At 42.4% G+C, this 14132-nt stretch overlaps 1 protein-coding gene and 1 long non-coding RNA gene across 2 annotated transcripts in view; one reads left to right on the top strand and one right to left on the bottom strand.

Moving 5' to 3' along the window:
* The window catches only part of RFX8 (regulatory factor X8), a 32202-nt gene extending 24104 nt beyond the window's left edge, over positions 1–8098 (bottom strand). Inside the window, exons 1-4 of the mRNA XM_031605200.2 lie at positions 8006–8098; positions 4984–5107; positions 1954–2015; positions 759–845 (exon numbers count right to left, since the gene is read on the bottom strand). Of these exons, the coding sequence (XP_031461060.2) occupies positions 759–845; positions 1954–2015; positions 4984–5107; positions 8006–8055 (323 nt within the window). The 5' untranslated portion in view covers positions 8056–8098. The remainder of the gene's footprint in view (positions 1–758; positions 846–1953; positions 2016–4983; positions 5108–8005) is intronic.
* Positions 8099–8560: 462 nt separating this feature from the next.
* On the top strand, positions 8561–13214 carry LOC149920048 (uncharacterized). Its single transcript, XR_016464186.1, has 4 exons — positions 8561–8941; positions 9093–9259; positions 11434–11569; positions 12898–13214. It is a non-coding gene; the product is annotated as an uncharacterized LOC149920048 (long non-coding RNA).
* Positions 13215–14132: the final 918 nt, after the last annotated feature.

The following is a 14132-nucleotide window of genomic DNA, read 5'->3' on the forward strand; positions in this document are numbered from 1 at the left end:
AAACCGAAGTACAGAATTCATTTGTACACACATTTCATTTTTTCCCTTTTCCTTGGGAGAAATGCAAGTCTGAAGCTCATTTACCTCAACCATGACCTTAATGATGACCTTCCTCATCCTGCCTACAATTGGGTTGAGATAAAGTCTACACTGAGCTTCTACACTACCTTACATTCATCACTTTCTTAGATTGTTTTTCTGTTTTTGCAGACAATTTCTACTCCTGTCTTATATATCATCTTATTGCTGTTCCCTTACAAGAGGTTACTTTAAAACTTGACATTTTAAAATAAAACAGAGGCAGTATTTTCAAAGTAGCATGCCTGATCTTTTAGTAAAAACTAGATAACACCGTTGTGTATAGAACTTGTCAAAAGAGCACTGTCATTTATATTGGAATACGTATCTCTTCAGCCTACTGTTAACCAACAGAAGTGCTACAGTGTCAAGAAGCAATTGTCATTAATCTGAGCTTCCATTAGAGCCTCAACGTGTTACGTTCTTCCTTTAGGGTTGGCATGATCTACCTTTCTACACTCCCATTCAGGGAAATCTGATTACACAGAGCACTTTTTCCAAATTGGATTTTCTTGTTAGAGGTATTGCTTAATGTCACAGCACTTTTATAGTGTGTATAGAGGAAGAAAATACTCATACTGTTGACAATGTTCAGCAAAGAGAAATAACAGACTTCTATATACAGACAATATCTAGATTATCATGTGACATTTCATGATTGAAATATTTAGAAAACAAACCTGCGATAATTTTTTTGAGACAGAAGAAAGCAATAATGTCCATAAAAGGAAGAGTCCTTCTTGATAGCTATTCCATCATAATGATATCTAGAAAATAATTTAAAAAAAAAAAATGGATGAACTGACAAACACGTGATTTTCAAGATAGTTAGCAAAGAATTAATATTCCTCTACTGAAAGCATGTTCAGCCTAGAAAAGACAAAGTGAAAACAAAAATGTTACATTTACTTTATAAACTCTGTTGGAAATTTATCTCCCTGGCACAAAATATTTACACAAGTTTTTCTAGAATTACTTAACAAGCTCTACTTAGTTGTTTGGGTTTTTTTTTTGTTGTTGTTTTTTGTTGTTGTTTTTTTTTTTTTTGCCCTTGGATGATACCTTCTTTTAAGTGAACAAACATAAGCCAGCAAATACAGTACAACAATTTTGCACAGGATGATTAGAGAAGTCACAGACCTCTCAGCAAGTGAATGTACCCACGTCCCCACTGAGCTGGAGGACAGTATGCACTTGCAGCACAGTGGTTTACAATAGGTAAGGGACTGGGTGGCCCATGGGTGGAAGATAAAACCAAGAAATCTAGAAGAACTGCTTTATGCCTGTCTTGGTGTTATCATTCTCCTCTGGTCTTGGAAGAGTACACCAGTATCTGGTACAGGGTGAATGGGGAGGTTCTTGGCCTTCAGCAGCCAGTAGAGGGTGAGCTTCTGCTTGTGGGAAACAACTGCACAAGGATGCAGAGCACCACACATGGTCCCAACCAATGCTGGAAGCATCTGTGGCCAAGCACTCCAAACTGCTGTATCAAGCTGACGGCAAGTCCAGGCCAATGGAGAAAAATCACAGATCAAGTAAGGGCCTGTCATTCAAAGCCAGTGTTCTACAGCTACTCCAAATGCTTGTAAAATGACTGCATTTCAGTGCCCTTTATAGCACTGTTTCTCCCAGTCTGGGTGATCAGAGTGTGAATATGTATTTGGATGCTGAATCAATGAAAGTGTATCTATCCCAATCCTCATGCTTCTGCTCGAGGGAGAGAAGGAAGGGAGAAGAAAGGAGATGGAGAAAGAGATCAGAAGATATATTGGAGCTGGAGCTGAGAATTCTGCCTTTTTTTTTTTTTTTTTTTTTTTAATTTTACTAGAGCAATCATTCATAATGTTTTGCAGACAAAGGATTCAGAAACAATACCTGGCACTGCCTCTTGTGCCCAGCCTCCTTGTTCCCAGACCTGGGAAAACTAACCGGATAAGCTAAAAAACAAGCAAAAAATTAGAGATTCTTGACAAGTTCATTCAAAAACACAAAGGGGTACTCGTTACATTTTTCTCTCCTTGATCACTTATTTTTCTTTCCATCACTTGCTGGCTAATACCTGTCCCTACATACCTCTCAAATGGTAACTACTGAACTGAACTCAATCAGGCTTTTGTGGATAGAAATGTGAGTAATTTCATGGATTATCTCCCTCAGGTGAGACTTGTTTCACATCAGCCTGGTTTGCCTGCACTGAAGCACACTCAGGAGACCACCCACAGCTGGCTGAGTGCAGCACAGCCAGGGGAACTTGATCTGCAAGAAGCATCTGTCTGAGGCCTGTGGAGGGCCTGGAGTTCCTCCGTCCCTGTCCAGCCCTCCTCAACTGAGCAGGGTTCACTCACACAACCCTCTCACTTGTACATGGAGCACTTGCAAGTTGGGCTCTGACTTGATGTTTCTGAGAGGCTGCATCCCCACACTGCACAGCGACCTCCAGGCCACCCCTGTGGTAATAGGAACTGAGGTCAGGCAGCATCTGCCAAGGTTAAGCCCTACAGAATAATACGATAGTGTGAGGGTAATACCTCACTTCACCACGATTATTCTGCATGAACTCTCCTGTGAAGGCAGAGCCTAACAAGGGGTGCTGGAGCTGTACAGGAATGAGGGCACAACGCTGTCACTGAGCCAGGCGGACCCTCACTGCAGCCCAACACTGCCTTTGTGCAGAGTGTTGTTGGCTGAAGGGCCTGCACAAGGACAGATCGCATCCTCTCACCTGCAGCTTACAACAGTGCTGGTATGGTTCTGCTTTTTGCACATCTTTGTGTGCACCCACCTCAGCTGCTCCTTTTCTCAACGTGGTACATACTCCCCTTGTTCCAAAAAGCCGTCCTGTGACCTGAGGCCTCTTCTACAGACAGTGGCATACTGGAGCAGAGGGACCAGGCGGATTAAATTTGTGCCGTCTCAAATAACTGCAGTTTCATTCACACAAAGCTTGATTGCAAAAATCCTTACATGCAGTGTGGTCAAGTTACTACAGCTTGACAAATTATTAATAGCTCATATTATTTACTGGCCTCTTGTAACTGCTTACATGTGCACCTGTATTTTAGAGCAATGTAACTGCAGCTCCTACCCCTCAGTCTCCTGCTGCACAGCCACAGCTCATGCTGAGGTGGGACTCATCTTACCTACGTGGCTCCTTGTGTAAGATACTGTTGGCAGACTCCATGGTCAATGGAGAAAAACAGGCAGTTCCAAGGCACGAGTCACCTGAACTGACCAAGAAGACTCATTTAGAATGTGAGGAACTGTATGAAACTACTTATTTCTCTCCATCGACTATCAAGAGATGGTAAGGTGATGAGCTTCAAACCAGACCAGTTCCACCCATGGTTGGCTGATGGGTGATGAGCCATTAGACCGTGGTAAACCAATCGTGTGGGATCAGTCACTCAAACCTTAAGAGTGATCATCACTCAGTAAAAACAAAACAAAATGAAACAGGTTCAACTGAATTGAGATAAATGATTCCTCAAATGAGTTTATCCACACACAAGATTGATTCCAGGCACAACTTTTTCTTGAATTTTTTCTTTAAAAATGCTAAAACAGCTCCTACCACTGGCACTAATGGAAAACTATTAGCTGTAAAAATAGGAAGTTCTGAACACAAAATCATGAATATCAGTCACACACAATTCTGTTTTCCTTAATTGGTCAAATAAAGTCAAATAGCTATGACAACTTGTTGCGTGTGGGATTTCTAACTGGTAATTGCCTTGTGGGTTGTATCAACATCCACTTAGTGGAAGAGTGTAACTTCTTAAAGGAGATTGTTTTTTACATCTGCTTTTGTTTTGCTTGGAAGATTCAGTGAAGAATTTTTAGTGTGTGTTTGGAGCAAAATCGCCCTAAGTGTACTTAAAAAAGGAAGTTTAAAATTATGTAATGACCAAATGGGTCTTTTAAGGACAGAAGAATCAGCTTCTCAGGACTGGTTTCTTAACCTTGCACTGTTTACCCTGGAAAAGTCTTCTAAAAAAAGTTCACAAAATCACAGAATCGCAGCAGTTGGAAGGGACCTCAAGAGACCGAGTCCAACTGCCCTGCCAAAGTAAATACTCTATAATAGGTCACACAGGTAGGTGTCCAGATGGGTCTTGAATATCTCCATAGAAGGAGACTCCACAACACCTCTGGGCAACCTGTTCCAGTGCTCTGTCACCCTTACCATAAGAAAGTTCTTCCACATGTTAGCATTGAATTTCCTACATTCGAGTTCTAGGTCACTACTGCTTGTCCTTGCCCCACTGAGAAGATCCTGGCTTCATTCATTTGTCTCCCATCTCCCTTCAGATATTTATAAACATTTATCAGATCCCTTCTCAGTCTTCATTTCCCTAGGCAGAACAGACCCAGGTCACTCAGCCTTTCTTCATCTGGGAGATGCTCCAGGCCCTTCATCATCTTTGTGGCTCTCCACTAGACTCCTTCCAGGAGACCCTGTCTTTTTTGACCTGGGGAACCCAGAGATTCTTGCCAGTATAACATGCACATCTTCCCTGAAGAAAATGAATTCCATGACAGACAATGCTTTTTTTTCCCCAGTATATCTGTATCTACATGAGAGCTTACTAGAAGTATATTAGCAAAGACATGAACATAGCTGTCATTTTTTGATCAGCACAAATCTCAGTGCACCCTCCAAAGAAAACATGGAACATGGATACAACTCCCAGATAGGCCAAAGAATAAGTAAGGACAATATAGAAGCCTTCAAACACAGTCTTTCCTACGCTTTTAGGCTGAATTACCCTATTAATAATATATTATGTATGCATCCTTTTCTATTATTTAATTTTTCTTGGTACACAATGCATATATTCAATGCAAACATCTTATTTTCTGTTTGGATCTTGGCTTCTAATCTTACAAATCCTCTTTGTTCTGTACCTTTCCAAAGGTGGCTGAATTTACTTTGTCGTTGTCATTCGAACTGAAGTTTTCTAGATACATTTCATATAGCAGCCAACGGGGTATGGTACATCCTTCACACAAATGGAAATTATCAGCTATCCTTTAAAACAAAACAAAACAAAAAAGCTATCAGTTTATGTCAGAATTAGAAAAAAAAAAAATTGTTAACTTGCGATTTTAATAGCTTGTCAAGTGTACAGTGGACTAGGTAATAGTAACTACTATTTTATAGAAGCATAAAGTCAAAGTAAAGACTGTCAAATCAACTTCTATGCTGATTCATATTCTAGTTAAAAAAAAAAATCTTCATAGGCATGTATACATTCTAAGTTTTTCAACTTTTTACCTTCAACTTTCTTTTTTTCCAAAGTGTAAGAGAAATTGTGTGAGGCTCTGCTAAGAAATTAACAGGATCTCATAGTTTTTAACAAAGATATACAACTTAGTGGTACTATCTAACACTAAAACCATTATGCAAGATATTAGCATCTCTAAAGACATAACTTTTATCTCGTACTTCTAAAGGTATCCACTCTACCAAAACATCAATAAGAGCATTTTCTCTTCTAAAATATCCAACATGATGGTTTGGGGTGGAGATTGCACAAATTATAAAGGTCCAAATTCTGTTCTTATACAATCTCAATGCTTTTAGCACAAGTTTAGAACAGAAAACTTTAATTTACAGTTACAGTGCAACAGAACTGATGGCACCAAAACTCATCCTTAGTTTAAACTCCTTGCCCATCCTACACGTCACAGCAGTCATAATCACGTAAATGGAACTATTTCCTTAAACAGGATGAAGACTCATAGATTCATAGAATCATTAAGGTTGGAAAAGACCTCTCAGATCACCCAGTCCAACCAGCAGCCCACCCCCACCATGCCCACTGAACACATCCCTCAGTGCCACATCCACACAGTTCTTGAACACCTCCAGGGACGGTGACTGCACCACCTCCCTGGGAAGCCTGTGCCACTGCATCACTGCTCCTTCCAAGAAGGAAGAACTGAACTTAGTTTCTTTTTAGCCCAAGTTATTGATTTCACCAGAATAAAGACCTTTAGGTATGAGATAGTGGCAATGTCTTCGATGTCAGAGGATAATAGCTCCCTGCAGTACAAATACAGGAGCAAAGAAGCAGAGGGGACTAATTTTTAGAGCATGACACACTGCTCGTGTGACAGTGTTGTCTTACTGTGACTCCATTCCTGCTCTAACCAATGATTTATGCATATTTTATTATTTCATCAGATGAATGCTGGTACAGCACAGTGCCTCACTGTGTCTGTGTCAATAATTAGGTTGGTTCAGAACACAGACTTTTCATATCCATCAGGTGAGATAAGCAGGTCAGACTTTAACTCAGTACATTCTTAATATCCTGATTTCAGGCTACCCAGTGTTTGTCTAAAGCACTACCTTCACTGGTAGCAGATAATAGGTAAGCTCCGCAGCAAAGTGATATGCTGTAAGATGCCATTTGGCATCACCACGCCATGGCCCCATGTTGTCTGTTCAGCTCTTGCTTCTTTCCCATCTCCAGGATTGAGAGATCCAATGGGAGATTTCACACCATGGGGCTAAAAATCAATGAGATTTATCCTAGAACAGAGCCCTGGCTCTGCATCCCAGCAGACAGCAGCACACGGTTCTTCTAAGGCAGCTGTCTCAAAACTCTTCGTAATCAGGCAGTCCCAGAGGAGATTAAACCTAAGTCCAAATTCATCCTTAATATCTCACCGCAAAAGTCACTGGAAGTGCAGAAGGAATTAATCTGTGCTTCTGTAACTGATTTCTGCCAATAGTTTTATCTCAGCATTTAACCATTTGTTGACAAAATATTTGGAAATCTTCCTCCACGAATTTATCATTCATTAAACCGTGAGCCTTTTTCAAATGGCAAACCAAACATGTGCATGCATCAAAGCAAAACTGATAGCAAAACCAATAAGAGCAAAAGGGAATGGTAAGGGAAGGTTAAAAACAAAAACACAACACCTGGGGAAATATTTCCTCTGTTCTACCACATCTTCCTATCCACATTGTCCACTGGGATCACTGTGTGATCCATTCTTCAGGTTTTCTGGGGTCTGCTGTGAAGCTTTGATAGCTGGGATATCATATGGGTCTGCTATTAAACCACTTCTGAAGCTAAGTCTGCCTTGCTATTGTCAATACACCAGCCATACAATGGAGCTAAACACTCAAAAAACCCTCAAAACACAGAAAGGTGATTCAGAAGCTTATTGTGATGAAAGAAACAGCAGTTGATCTTTTCAAGGCTTGTTTACGATTCAGTTTTATGCAGTGTCTCAGAGTTATGGGATGACCTCCACAACTCCCTTTCTTTAGTTCTTCTGAAATGGAAATAGTAGATCTAGAGTTTCAAAAAGTATATTGAAGTTTCAGCATGGCTCACTAGCTGGAACCAGCCACATTTGGGGTAAGAAGAAAGCAGCTCTAGTTTTCCTTTCCCTGTCACCTGGCAGGTGATGCTGCTTCTCAAAGCCCCGTAAAAGTGGTGGTGACTACCTTACTCCACCCCACAGAGCACCTTGTTGAAGAAGGGCCCAACCACTGCCTTCATCCCAAGAAAACGTGACCTCAGGGAGTGTCAGTGGTTCAGCATAGCTGTATGCCAGGCTGTCACGGCAACCAGCTCCCATTGGGGTGGTCCTGCAGCCTCAAGGCGCCTCTACGTCAGTACAAACTATGTCAGAAGACAGACTTTCAGGGAACTTTACCCATTTTAATCAACATCGGGTGTTTCCTGCACCACCACCACGATGGAGCCTTTGCATTCAGCAAAACTTCTGTCTTCCCAAATTGTGTCCAGACCCAGAGTCTTCTACTCCCAACCTCCTGCAGCCTCCGGTGGAAGGGGACGGGGACTGCCCTTCAGCCCGGCTTCAGCCGCGTCCCACCGCTCTCCTGACCGGCCCCCGCCGCCCCACCACCTTGGGTTGAGCTGCGGGAAGGAGCAGCACTTACCAGCGAGTGATGGAGAGGTGCAGGAGGGAGGTGGGGCTGCCCTCCGCCATCCCGGGCCGGCAGTGCCGAACCGAGCCGCTCCGCGCCGAGCCGTTCCTTACCGGCTAGCGGGTGCTCGCGAGCCGCGCTGCCTTTCGAAGCCGCTACACGAGCGCGGGGCGGCGGCGGCCGAGCACCGGGTACCGGGCATCGGGTACCGGGTACCGGGTATCGGGTACCGGGTATCGGGTACCGGGTACCGGGTATCGGGTACCGGGCAGGGCCGTGCCGGGAGCCGGGCAGTGTGAACCCCTCACCTCGAGTGCAGGCTCCACCACAGAATCACAGAATCACAGAATTGCCAGGGTTGGAAGGGACCTCAAGGATCATGAATCTCCAACCCCCCGCCACACGCAGGGCCACCAACCTTCCCACCTAATTCTAGACCAGACTGCCCAGGGCCCCATCCAATCTGGCCTTGAACACCTCCAGGGATGGGGTATCCACAACCTCTCTGGGCAGCCTGTTCCAGTACCTCACCACTCTCTCTGTAAAGAACTTCCCCCTGACGTCCAACCTAAATCTCCCTTCCCTCAGCTTAAAACCATTTCCCCTTGTCCTGCTTGTCCACCAATCTGACGCACTGTATTACTCACTGTTTTATTTATCTAATTTAACTGAAAGAGGGGAGATTTAGACTGGATATAAGGTAGAAGTTTTTGATGATAAGGGCAGCGAGGCACTGGCAAAGGTTGCCCAGAGAGGTGGTGGATGCCGCATCTCTGGAGACATCCAGGGTTGGGCTGAACGGGGCTCTGAGCAACCTGGTATAGCTGTAGGTGTCCCTGTTCATTGCAGGGGAGTTGGACTAGATGGTCTTTAAGGCTCCCTGAGCAGAAGAAGAGAGCAAGATGAATTCCTACCCACCTCAAAACTCCTTCTTCATGATGCCATATGGTATGGAATATCCTTTCGTTCAGTTTAAGTCAGCTGTCCTTATTCTGTTTCCTCTCAGCTCCCTGGGCCCTTCCCTGCAAACAGCTCTGTACAAAACAACGTGGAAGCTATTACAAACATCAGTGTGTTGACAAAACTGTTTTTCTCCTAGAACCAAAACATAGCATCATACCAGACACTTTGAAGGAAACAATTCCATCCCAGCTGAAACTAAGACAAATGACCATGATCCTGCACCTTGGATTTGCCCCCAGCCATCAGAAGCTGCTCAGTACCTGTCCTGTGTATCACTACACAGGGTTTTTATAGGAATTACAGGTAAGAAGTGAATTGCATGTAAATCAGAAGGTAAGGAGATGTTGGAGAGAGGTATAAATGAACAATTACACAGCAGCATATTTGAATAACATAAGCACTGTTTTAATAGGTTTGCACACATTTGAAACACTTTTTTTTTTTTAGAGTTTTACACTAGGATGCCATGAACTGCCGTAATTGTTTAATTTCTCTTTGATACAGATAGATGAAAAGGCTGTCTCCTCCACTGAAACCCTCTAAGCACTTTTCCATTGCATGTATCCATTATGCAAAATGAGCTTGACTACCATGTGACTGACAAAAATAAATTATGTATAGCTGGAGCAACTGAAAGCTTCCTAGTGGATGGAGTTGTGTTACATCAGAGCTCTGCTTCTCAGAAACTCCCATGGCTTCCCAGTGCTAATTAGCTCTGAAGCTCGGCTATGACACAGCCTCACTTTCTTTGTTGTGACAAGGCAACCTAAGCCAACATATTGGTAGACAGCAATATTAAAAGTGGAAGGGAACAGGGGACCAGAAAACACAAATTTCTACTGGAAAGCTGCTGGCTTTCTGGTTTCTCTGCGTAGCTTGCATTTAAGGAGCAGTGCACACAGATGTCATGTATAATGCATGCTGGTTTTAATCCGTAAAGTCTCATGCTGTGTTGAAAACCCCATAGGAAGGTGCTGCTCATTCACAGGGCCCCTAATCAAAGCCTTGAAAATGATGTCTGCCCAAAATATGCAGACTGTAACCAGCACAGCATCATCAGTAAATGTAATCAGAAGCTTCACTCAGTTCTAAATTGTTGTCCAGTGCTGTATCTCCACTTTGCTGACCTTCTCTTTGTGCTGCTGGTACTGGGATACCAATGCACAGTCTTTGCTAATTCAGGCACAGCAATAGCAGTGACCTCCTAGGTTATGGGTCTGAGGAAGATGAAGTCTCATCTGCTGCCAACAACTACTTGCTCACATTTTTGTACATGCCTCAGTTTTAGTTACAGTTCTCAAGATCCACAGCCAGTGGATGACTTTCTGGACCTGCCCCAAATCCCACAGCATTTATGAAGCTCCATAGGCTCCAGTGCAGCAAAAACATTTACAGTTTATCTCAAAGAGAAATAATGATAAACAGCCCATTTCTATGGTGACAGACTGAAAGCGAGGGCAGCCACATGGATCAGAAGGTCCCTGAGCTCAAAACTAAGTTTTGATGAGAGGAAGTAATGCCACACAAAGAGATTGCCCAATTACTGCCCAGGGCTTAAGATGTATAAAGAAGTAGGTCACAGAGTTTCCCTTGCCCAATTTCCAGGTCACAGTAATGAGATAAACGAGTGTGTCCTGTTCAGGTCTCTACACTCCACTGTTTGATTGAAGTATTTTCAGTTTCTCAGAAAATCTCTCTTTAACCTTTCAATTAATTCTAATAATTTTCAGAGAGAAAAAAAAAAATCAGATTATCTATTAGTAGAATTTGGTTGAAAACCTGAAATCTGTTTCTTCAGTTTAATGCAGTCAGATAGGATTGGGTGGATGTATGCTAGGTTAAACTGTGGCAAGCCTTTATTCTTGCATAAGCTGAATGTTGCAAGGCTGTTTATTGCTGTCATGGACATCCTCCTTGCATAAAATGAAAGGGAATTTAATGAACATGCACTATGACTGAATAAAATTTTGACCTAAGATTAGTGTGGTTGAATTGGTTACAAGGCACGCTAAAGGAGTGCCTTTCCTCTCACTTTCACCCATAACTGGGGTAAGTTCAAATCAAACATGGAGGTAAAGCAGAAGTCTCCAAAATGATGTAATGAGTGTCATTAAAACAAAACCACACCTTCAGATTACACCCTTCTCTTGTCTGCCCATATTCAGTGGGGAGATGGGGTGCTCTGATGTAGGGGTATATGGCACATGTAAGAGCTGTTGTTGGAAATGGCTGTCTTGTGAAGGAACGCAGAAGTTCTAGCATCTCTTAAGCACTTAAAATACTTGAAACAAGCACCACATAAGATTTTTTAAGCACTTAACCTAAAGTATATATAAAATATGGCCATGAAAGACAATTAATTCACTATTGCTTCCACCATTACCAACAACAACGGAAATACATTGCTAGAATTAATCGTCTGTTCTCCTAGAGTTGCAAAGGCTTATATGATATTTGTATCATTCCTTCCTCTGTAGAAAGACATCGGTAAAGGAATTTGAAAACTACAAACAAGAGAAATTCCTCTCCAGCACCCACCCAATCAAAGACTTGTATTACTGAATTATTGATAAGAATACCTGAAAGAATTGAGTGAGAGTCTGGTCGAAAAAGGTAGGCATTGTGCTTTAAGAAATCCATCAGTAATTTTTTTCTTCCCTTTCCTTCCTTTCCTTCCTTTCCTTCCTTTCCTTCCTTTCCTTCCTTCCTTCCTTCCTTCCTTCCTTCCTTCCTTCCTTCCTTCCTTCCTTCCTTCCTTCCTTCCTTCCTTCCTTCCCTGTGATATCCTAGGGACAAAATGGCATATTTTTGAAGATTTACTGATTTTTCCTTCCTTTGAGATCTGAATTACACCAACAACCCGGTGTTATCTCAATCTGATTAGTTTATCATGTACAGAGCTCATTAGAGCACTTGCTACATTTTAAAATAAATCAGCCTAACAGAATTTAGAAAATATAAAAGGTTCTGTTTGGTTGTACCATGACATGGAGCAACAGCATAATCAAAATAGGATTGCAGTCACCATCTCCTTCAGTACAATGCTTTGACTTCCCAGAAGATTGTGTCCTTCACAAGCCACCCACTTACATATGAATGCAAATGAGAAGAGGAAGGCTTCTCTTCAAGCTGCCTGCAGCAAGTGAACTCTGTAGTGCGTGGAAACCCAATTCAGCAAAGCAAGTCAGCATGTGTGTAAGACCGCTTCATTTTGGCAAGGCATTTAAGAATGTGCTTAACTTTAAACATGTACTTAGCTGAATGGTTTTGCTGAGTGGGGATTGATGGCTGAATTAAGGCATTAAACATTAATGACAGAGCTGGGAACACAAAATAGTATGTAAATGAGGATTTGTCGGGGCTAGACCAAACTGATTCAATGATGCAATCATTATATGATTAAGATCTCCTAAAAGACATGAAGCCATTAGAAAGGCTTAGGGCCTGCTGACTTGAGGTGGGTGACAAGCACTGAGTTACTCCAGACCTTGCGCCATCTCAGCTCAGCTGCATTTAAGGTGCCTGGGGCGGGGGGGGGGGGGGGGGGGGGAAGGGTGGAGATAGGTGGGAATCTCTTCCACACAGTGGCTGAAGCTCTTAAATCCGTTGGAATGATTTTAACCAGACCTGTTGCCCAGGGCAGCCCTGCAGTGTTGGCTACCGATTTCCTCCTGGCTAGGAGGAAGAAGGCCCTTGCTATGGCCATGTTTCCAGGTGTCTCCATGCTCCTTGACATCAGGGACTTCCGGCTGCTCTTGTCCCACCATGAGTAGTAGCAGGGTCTACTCAGGCAGCTCTGTTCCTCTCTTCCAAAGAGACTCTGGTCTTTGCCAGCTGTCCTTCATGTTCCCAGTGCCTATGAAAGGGTGGCTAGGGAACTATGTGCTGTTCTTTCCATCGTGTGCTGATGACATCTGCTCTTTGTATTTCTCTCTTCTCAGATCCACTCAGGGCAGCCAAACCATCACGCAGTGATTCATGAAGATGGAGATGTGGATAAGAGCTAGCTGCCCGTCTGTCCACAAGTGACTGAAGTAATGCTTGCTGGAGAAAGCAACTGGTTCCTTCCTGCCTGACGGAAGATGAGTTTGCTCCTCCAAGTCAAAGCAATACTGTGCTTCCCTTGTTCATTCTTTTTGTGGCTTTTGTTTTGTGTTTTCTAAATCTTGCATGTACTATGGAGTTAACTTTCTGCTAACAATGTGTTTTGCAGGATCTGCTATAAGCTGTGAAATAATAGTGCTGGCTTTGCATGTTACAATAATTTGAACAGGAACTAAGTGTTTTTTTTTTCCTTACAGGAAAAGCTATGGTGAGTTGTTTGGTGAAGTTCCACCAATCTCTGTGGCTGGATAGACCAGCAGCTCTGCTGTTTGTTCTGTGTCTGATTTACAGAACACATGCCAGTGGTCTTTGGCTGTGTTTGTGCACCAGAAATGTTTGTGCAGAGAATCAGTCAGTTTCAGAGGAAAGAATGGAATCAAATGGAATCAAGGGTAACTTTGAACTATAATCAACGTGAAGCCCATTTACAGAAGGTTTGAAAAGAGAGAAAATATCTCTTTCTTGCATCAAACTGAATACACAACTTCCGTGTGAAAAGAGATGCTTCCAAACATGAGTCTCTCCTTCAGTTAGAAGTCAGATGAAAAATCATAGCAAGGATCCTCAACGTCTAGAAACCAGTGCAAAAACGCTTTCATACCACTGGGGACTTATGATCTGAAGCATCCGAACCTTACAGCAAGCACTATTTCTTGCTCACAAGGTACATTTCTTGTTTTGAAAAACATGTACATCTTGTGTAATAGGGGAGTATTACATATGGGAAATCTGGAGTATCCATTATTCCTGTGTTCAACTTAAAAATGAATCACTTTAAATGAGCATCGTGGTTTTTTTGTTTGTGTGTTTTTGTTTGTTTTGCATTTATTTTGTACAACACTGGGAAAAATTAAATTAAAAATGACAGATGAAAATATTCTATTTCAATAGCTAGATCATGAAATAATTTTCTTGGAAGTGTGTGCTGAAAGCTTCAGTGTAATAAGTTTGATGTAATTAAATGATGATGGAGTTAGCAGTTAATCTTCTCTGAGAATGACTTCTATTATAACAAATAAAAATCCTGCCCCAATTGTTCTCTGAATATAAAGCAAGCATTATGTGATTGATG

Source organism: Phasianus colchicus, chromosome 1, assembly GCF_987193195.1.
Source record: "Phasianus colchicus chromosome 1, bPhaCol1.hap1.1, whole genome shotgun sequence".
Classification (NCBI taxonomy): Eukaryota; Metazoa; Chordata; class Aves; order Galliformes; family Phasianidae; genus Phasianus; species Phasianus colchicus.